At 35.6% G+C, this 9,028-nt stretch overlaps 1 protein-coding gene across 3 annotated transcripts in view; it reads left to right on the top strand.

Annotated features, from left to right (window-relative positions):
• The first annotated feature begins 373 nt into the window (after window positions 1-373).
• Window positions 374-9,028, top strand: part of Tbc1d15-17 (TBC1 domain family member 15/17) — a 115,687-nt gene continuing 107,032 nt past the window's right edge. For 2 of the 3 annotated variants that reach the window (XM_067154061.2, XM_067154060.2), the window contains exons 1-4: window positions 374-754; window positions 872-979; window positions 5,245-5,353; window positions 7,076-7,271. In XM_067154061.2, coding sequence (XP_067010162.2) covers window positions 728-754; window positions 872-979; window positions 5,245-5,353; window positions 7,076-7,271 — 440 coding nt within the window. In that variant the 5' untranslated portion in view covers window positions 374-727. Of the gene's footprint in view, window positions 755-871; window positions 980-4,849; window positions 5,012-5,244; window positions 5,354-7,075; window positions 7,272-9,028 lie in introns of those variants that run through there. The other variant, XM_067154062.2, reaches the window with a different exon arrangement.

Genomic DNA, 9,028 nt, shown 5'->3' with positions numbered 1-9,028 from the left:
ACAAAACAAGCATACCATATATTTTGAAATAATCACTGCAAATTAGCTATAATAAAACAATAAGTTTCTCAAGATTCTTATGCGGGGAAAGTCAAGCTATAAGTTTCCCTAACATGGGAATTTTACAAAAGCAGTATACGCAAACGGTATAGGAAACATTTTGTTACAGTGAGAGTTTAACACTCATTATATTAACGTTAATACTTTTATAGTGAATCTTCATCGAATGAGAAGTTTAATTGACGTCGAAATGATTCATTTTCCATCATTATCGTTTAAAATTTGAGACATTTATTGTTAAAGAAGCGTTGGCTGCAATGAATGAAATGCTACGTCGACCCTCTTGATTGGTGTATGTGATGAAGAGGCGTGACCGGGCGTGACGTTGTGCAATCTGAAGGAAAATTGGTTTTTAATTATTTTTGTTTGTGTAAAAGTCAACAGCTGATTTCTCATACTTGTAAGCAGATAAAGCGTAGATTTGAAGAGGGCGGTGGGCTCCAGTTTCCAGTGTGTTATCAGGAGATTTCATATTTCCATTCGTGCTTACTGTCCAGCGTTCGCCAGCAAGATAACTCATTTGTAGACAACATCGCTTCACCTTGCTTTGGCCTCATTGCCCATGTGATGTGTGATTAGAATGTGACATGACGCGTGATCGTTGAAAGCTTAGACACTGACATTAGAATAATCCTATTAATTTCGCTGTATTTATAAACGTATTACCATGTCAGACATAAGTGATCAAGGAGAGGTAGGTTTTGCAATGTGTCTACGTCATTAGGATTTTATTGCATACTGTATTTCTATGCTAACCTATTTTAATGAATGAATGAAGTAAATTAACCTGATGTGCTTATATGTTTTGCAGAATGTGTGCCAGGAGCTCTATAGTCATCATGGGGTGTTGTTAAAACACCACAAAGATTTTAAGGAGGAAGATACCCAGTGTCCGGGAACTTTGAGTGTTATTGACTGTGTAAGTCATTTACAGCATATCTTTCCTTCAGACCCGTTAATGTTAGTAAGTAATAAATCACATTTTGTCGTAGCATTCGTGTTTGTATTTATCCATTGCAGTTTCAATTGGGAGGAATCCTAGTTAATTTGAATAACGTTTCTTATACGGTACATATAATTTGTTTCCTGGACTGTATTTTGTGTTTCTGAATGTGTTTTTTCTTAAGTGTTTTGCATTCGTGGCCATATGTAAGTTTTCAGTTGTTCCACTCTGCTGTCAGAATGCAATAGGCCTAGTGATGTATTTCTTTGCAATAACTTTACCATACCCTATGCCTGGTACCAAATTGTTCGACAGAAAACCTGTTGCTAGAGGAAGCTTTTGATATATAACTTACTTGGCCCGCATTTACAACAGGTCCTTGTATATCAGAAGGTGATGTGTTATGAAGTACCACTATGTTGGAGTATTATGTCGTATCTTCTTCACAACAGAGAAATGCATGGATGGTGAAACCTGGTGCCGGCACATAGCCTGTTCCTGTCGAATAGCACCAAGCGGTCTGTGTTTAAGACTTAATGTCCTCATCCAGTGGATGAATCGCCATTAGGCCTATGTCCTCACTCCATTTTGACATTTTGAAGAGGTTTGGAATTGAATCCAGGCTTTTGGCACACAATATAATGTTTTGAAATTATATTATAATTTTACCTTCCCCAGCCCAGTACTCGCTACATTCAGCAGCGGCAGCCCTGAAGATGGTTTTCCATGGTTTCCCATTTTCACATCTGGCAAGTGCTGGGGCTGTACCTTAGGAAAGGCCATGGTTGTTTCTTTCCCACTCCTAGCCCTTTCATATACCATTATCGTCGTAAGGCCTATCTCTTATAATCTATTAGTTTCATGTCCGTATTGATGTTTAATATATTCAGTTATAAAGATGGGAGCTTTCCGCGTAATCAATACTTAATTTTTAACTTATTAATATTCAGGACCAGTTTTGACCTCCTTTGAGGTCATCCTCTGCTGGTCATATAATCTAATGTTAACGTAACATATAATTATAAAACATCACTAAATCTAATAAAGAATGTCATATGATATGAATAATGGTGTAGTATTAATGTAGTGTTTTTCTCATGGTTTTGAAACAGTCAGGCATAGATATCAAGGATAATTTAATAAAAAACCACCTATTCAATACTTTCCACGTTTAATGTGGTTATTATCTACATGATTTTATGTAGACAACACCAGGAGTAGAAATGGTGATAAGACAGGCGCTGCCGGAACAGACAGGTCCATCTAGTATTAACTGAACAAATATTCTTAAGATCCCTCCCAAAGACCAAGCAACACATCAACGGGAACAATTTTCACACAAGACTGTATCAAGTGTCTAGGATGTTTCTTCCCAATTAAGCAGCAGCCAAAACTATGAAACAGCTAAATATTGTACTCTTGTCAATTCCTTGACATTACATGAGACCCAAAGTCAAGACGCTAACAGTTTCATTCACAACGTTTTTGACCAGTCTACCTACAACAATCGGCTTTTAAATCTCCACTTGTGCATGACAACACATTTAAATATTAGTTACGTCAAGAACATGAAAATGAAAATCGTGGGTCAAACAAGCACCAGTTTTAATACAACCCCTTCTCAAAACAGAAGATCCGTTTCATTTTATTTTTAGTTTTGAACATTTTAAGTTAACCAGAATAGAACTGCCAAGTTAAAACACATTTAAATTTATATTTTCAATCTTGACCAACCTACAATCAGTTCAAATCTCCACTTATTGTTGACGACACATCCTGTCACCAGACACGATACGTCAAGAACTTAATATGTTACAGGGGTCACATAAACCCCGATATGCAATCCTCTTCACCGAAAAGATGATCCATTTTAGTTTTGGACTTTTTCCATATTAGATAGATTAGGACCAAAAAACTTAACTGTATTAACTTATGTTTGTATATATTGTATATAATGTATATGTTGTATATAGTGTATATATAGGTATCTTTATATTGGTTAAAAAGGTCCCAAACCTTGACCTAAAGGTTGTTTACAGGCTGAAGATGCCCAAAATAATGGGTGAAACATGTACCTGACCAAATAAGTCTACATAAAATCATGTAGATAATAACCACATTAAACGTGGAAAGTATTGAATAGGTGGTTTTTTATTAAATTATCCTTGATATCTATGCCTAACGTCATCTTCAATACGGAACAATAATGAGAGTTGTTACTTGTAATTTGAAACAGTCGTCGAAGTTGACATGACCTGCATTAGAACTTCACTATTCTACTCATAAATAACATATAATTAATTAAAATACAATATTCTTAAACTTGGACATGTTCATAGCGTTCTTGCGGTCCACATTAAAACTTTTGATCTGAGTTGATAAAATATGTAGATGTACAGGTGAGTTAATGCAAATGTTCTAGTATTTTCATCAATGTGGATTGAGACGTGCACTCCTCCATTCTTATGCTACTTAATTGCATTAATATGTCGTACTGTATTATATAATATTAACATAACTATAATTATAAAACATGCTAGATCTAGTAAAGAATGTCATATGATATGAATAATGAAGTTGTAGTGTTTAAAACAATCGTCGAAAATCATATGACCTGCATTTGTGACTTACATTCCACTATTCTGGTCATAAGTAACACTTAATTTGTCAGGTACAATGTTCTTAAACTTGGAATTGTTCATGGCGTTCTTGCGTCCACATTAAAACTTTTGATCTATGTTGATAAAATGTTTTATAAATACGCAAGTGAGTTTATGTAATGTTATGGTATGTTCATCAGTGTGGGTTGTTGATCTTGAGACGTGCACTCCTTAGTTTATATGCTCGTTAATTGCATTAAAATATCATGACGTATTATCTTGTTCCATTTTATGGCTCACTGTGTGGCATTTAATAAGTGTGAGTACTCCCTCTTCACAGTTATGTTGCAGGACATGTCAATTGTGAGCCATAAAATGGAACAAGATAATACGTCATGATATTTTAATGCAATTATAAGGAGCATTAAAACTGAGGAGTGCACGTCTCAGGAGCAACAACCCACACTGATGAACATACCATAACATTACATAAACTCGCTTGCGTATTTATAAAACGTTTTATCAACATAGATCAAAAGTTTTAATGTGGATCGCAAGAACGCCATGGAACAATTCCAAGTTTAAGAACATTGTACCTGACAAATTAAGTGTTATTTATGAGTAGAATAGTGGAATTTTAAGTCACAAATGCAGGTCATGTGAACTTTGATGATTGTTTTAAACACTACAACTCCATTATTCATGTCATATGACATTCTTTACTAGATCTAGCATGTTTTATATTTATAGTTATGTTAATATTAGATAATACAGTATGACATATTAATGCAATTAAGTAGCATAAGAACTGAGGAGTGCACATCTCAAGACCAACAATCCACACTGATGAAAATACTAGAACATTTGCATAAACTCACATGATGTATATTTACATAATGTTTGATCAACTCAGATCAAAAGTTTTAATGTGGACCAAAAGAACGCTATGAACATTTCCAAGTTAAAGAACATTATATTTTAATTAATTATGTTATTTGAGTAGAATACTGAAGTTTTAAGTTTCTAATGCAAGTCATGTCAAGTTTGACGATAGTTTCAAAACAATGAGAAAAACACTACATTAATACTACAACACCATTATTCATATCATATGACATTCTTTATTAGATTTAGTTATGTTTTATAATTATATGTTATGTTAACATCAAATTATATGACCAGCTGAGGATGACCTCAAAGGAGGTCTAAACCGGTCCTGTATATGAAGATAAAAATAAAGTATTGATTAGGCCTATCTGTGTCGGTGCGAAGTAAAGCAAAATTGTAAAAATAAAAAATTCTGATGGTGTTATGTGATTTTTTTTTTTTTTCAACCAATGGAACTCAAACCGCTCAACCATGATGTCAGACCATATAGACTTGATGCCTTAACAATCAAGGCTACCAGGTGGGCTACTTTCTAGTAACATCATATCAGGAATAAATCATATAATCTGAAAGTTTGCTGTTTGAAAGACTAACAGGACTTCCACAGTCTTCTGACCATTAAAGAGTTTTTCTTTTGTTAGGTTCATAACTACTGTTTTCCTAATGCTGCTATTCACCTTAACTTTCTACAATACAGTAACTATGTTTGACATCAATACTTCTCAGTGAAAATATAATAATTATTCTTTGCAGAATAATGGAAAATATATAGAATGGAAACCTACTGAAGTATCAGTTGATTCTGATGATCAGGAATGGGCTATGGTAACTACTGGTGGCCGTCGAACGCGGACAACTAGTGGTGAGTTATTTAACTTCAGAGTATTGTAACGATAACAGAAGTTGATAACATTTGTTGTGTTTAGTGTTTTGTATTCAAATTTGTTATTTCTTTTTCCAGACATTTCTGGAAAATAGAACTCAGGTAATTAGAACAGGTAAAGCATTGGTGATCCTGTAATCATTAAGAGTGGGGGGTGGGGGCGTCTTGCAAGGCAGTGTGTTTGGACCTTTATATTTTCTTATGTGTATAAAGGGTACGAGCAAAGAACTGAAATCAAGGCGTCTTGTAGATTATGTTATTCTGTATAGAGTAATAAGTTACAGATTCTGAGCAACGGCAAAAAAGACCTCAACGAAGTTGTCGGATGGACAGCAGACAGTAAGGAAAGATCGTCATTGGGGTGATCACTTGTAAATAAAAGTTACATATCTCTCCATATGGTTTAGAATATCGTTGGGAGTAGTAGCGTGGATGTAATTGAGAGGGCATATATAACACACTGGTAAGACCCCAGTTAGAGTATGGTTCCAGTGTATGGGGATACTTTGGATCATTACTTCCAAGTATCTTAAGATACTGCTGACTAAATACTTCTGCCTTCTGTCAGGAATGGGACAAATGGTTACTTTCCAGTATCATGTTCTTGTGTATCTGTTACACTGTAATATAGAATACAAAAGTAACACAATACAAAGTCAGGTTATAATTTTCACCAAAAAGAAAAGTCCTTTCAGTTTTTGTTGATGCAGTGAAAGTACCCCTTGGTGATCACAGTAAATACTTGTGTTAAAAGAAGGAAAGATCTCCGTTGAGGTAATCTCATTAACAAGGTTCTAAACAAAGGTTACAGATTTCTTCATATGGCTGTGAGGGTATTTAGGGGTCGTAGTAAGAATGTAATAGGGTATGTAGGGCACTATTAAGACCCCAATTAGAATATTGTTCCATTGTGTAAGGGCCCTCGCTAGGATTACTTGATTCAATAACTGGGAACGATCCAAAGGAAACAGCACGATTTGTTCTGGTTGATTTCCTACAAAGTGACAGTGTTTTGAAAATGTTGCCAAGTTTGGGCTGGGGAGACTTGAGAGTAAGGAGACAAGCTGCTCGACTAAGCAGTCAGAATATTCAGAGCTCTTGGTGGAGAGATGATGTGGAATGATATTAGTGAAAAATTAAGCTTGAATGGAGTTTTGAAATGTAGGACAAATTAGGGCAAATATTTGTTTATAGAAAGAGGAATTAGCAATTAGGATAATTTACCTAGGGACATATTCAGTAGATTTCCAACTTCGTAGAAACCATGTAAGACATTTGGTAAACCATTGTTAGGTGGCAGCAGTGCTGAATACAGATAAAGGGTGATTGAATTTAATTGTTGGCATTTCATTACCACATGTTCGTATATTGAGTACAGTGTTGATTAAGGATAAAGGGTTTCCACCTGTTCAATACATTGACAAATTTCAATTCAATACAGACCATAATGAAATTCTTAACATTAAATATTGAGCGCAAGTCATAAAGATACAGTATTTGTCTTTTCTGCTTTTTATTTCTGCTGGTTTTATCAGTTTTACTCCATCTGCAATATATAACTTTTAATGGAATTATGTATTGAATCTAATTTGCAATAATTCTTCTCATGTACTCGTAAAATATTTCCCTTGGCAAAGTAATGAAAATATTTTGATAATGCCTCATGCTTGCTTTTCTAATAATTTACTTCTATTTCTGCAGGTAGTGTAGACAGCCAGACCCGGTCTCGGCCACTGCGCATACCTATATCAGAACTGAAAAGTTTCAGAGTAACAAAAAGAGGACAACAGTTAACTTTCATGCAAAATGAAGGGGTTGTTTATTGCATATTCTTCTTCCATAATGGAAATGCAGATTGCTTTGTCAATGCTCTTCGTGGCAATGTGAAGACTGCTATGTAAGTCTGTAAACAGTTTTGTATTAGTGCATCCTTAAACCTTTCTATAAATGCTAGATATGTCCGGCTCCTTGGCCAAGTGTTTATTGTGCTGGCCTTTGATCCAAGGGATATCTGATGTGATTCCTGTCTGGGTTGGGGATTTTAACTTTCATTGATTATTTCCTCTGACTCATTGACTGGGTGTTTTTGCCATCTTCAATGTTGGATTTCATCCTAGGTAGGGCCCCATTCTTACAAGCGTGTTGGTCGCACACACTACTTGCGTAATCAGTTCAGTGGTGGTAGCTATGTTCTCCTGAATGTAAAATCTAGCCCTATCCTTTTTTTTTAATGCATATAGTTTTATGTTTATTAGGTAGAGTTTTAAGTTTTATGAGATCTAATTTTGTCTTGAATTTGTATTCATTGTACAAATGCTTCATTTTATCATTAACATCTGTGAGTAGGTCAGTCAGTAGAGCGCTAGCTTTCTGAACTCAAATTGGTGGGTTCGATCCCGGTTCAGTCTGGTGGTACATCAGCCCTGTGTCTATAGATTTATCAGCATGCAAAACCACTTCTGTGGAAGAAAATTACAGACCTCAGCATCTCTAAAAACTGTGAAAGTTCATGGAGAAAAAACTAATATAATTATTTATCTGTATATTTACTTGAGTATATTATTGCATGTTATTACATATTGTTACATGTTGGTGGGGTAAAGAACAAGACAACCTGGTAGCGAACTGTTTCTAAGATTTACTACCTAAGCACTAAACTACATAGGACTACACACAACTTTCACTCATAACACACACTTGTACAGTTCGCACGCGCTCTCTATCTCCATTAGTTTCTCACTTGTTCTCACACTACACAGTTTTACATTCACACACAAGGTCCCACGCTGCACCACTACATGTTCTCTTCTTCACCGTCAGTCTGCACTGTAGCACGCTAATCCAACCATCACGGCAGTTTACGCACTTCCCAGCACTGGCTGGCAGTCGCTCACGACTGAACCTCATCAACTGCCACCCAGGCAAGTCACTCATCCCTTATATATCTGTGCCGGTCCTTCCAGAACAGTCCAGATGCTGGATGTGTCCTGGAACCTTGCGAGATGGATTACTCCAGATTAATCGTCTGGTAATTTCCATCTAGCACTTAAGTCTTGCTCATGATTGGTGCGGTCGAAGCATAAGCGGGTGGGCCGTTAGGATGACGTCCCCACCCATAGCAGGTTGACATGGCGGACGCTATAACCATTGCAATATATTCACAATCGCCTTATTGATGGTTTCACTACTTTAAGCAACACAATTGTGAAACCCTCAAATATAGCACAATCATTTGATTCCAACTGCTCCATTAACAGGATATCACCACCTTGGAAGATAGATTTTCCATTTTTAAAAAGGACAAAAAGGTTTTTACCTTAACCAGAGGAGTTTAGACAAGAGGACTTTTCACCTCAACATCAACACGTGTCTTTTAAGTGTCAATCATGATCATTGTTCTTTTAAATCTACAAGATTTTCTCAGATTTTGTTTGTTAGTGTATATATGTAACATTTTAAACTTTCTAATGAAGATGGCTTTTAGATAAGCCTTAAACATGCCTCGATACACATTGTCCAATCCAACTCAGATCGATGCATTTGTATTGAAAAGGAAGATAACATAATCAAGATTTTTCTATTGTAAAGTTGCATATATAATGCACCCAAAATTTTTTACATTGAGCTGAGGCAGAAAATAATCCCCATTTATTT

The sequence above is a fragment of the Anabrus simplex genome, chromosome 9 (assembly GCF_040414725.1).
Source record: "Anabrus simplex isolate iqAnaSimp1 chromosome 9, ASM4041472v1, whole genome shotgun sequence".
Classification (NCBI taxonomy): domain Eukaryota; kingdom Metazoa; phylum Arthropoda; class Insecta; order Orthoptera; family Tettigoniidae; genus Anabrus; species Anabrus simplex.
The sequence above is the reverse complement of the archived record's forward strand: the minus strand, read 5'-3'. Positions and strand labels throughout refer to the sequence as shown.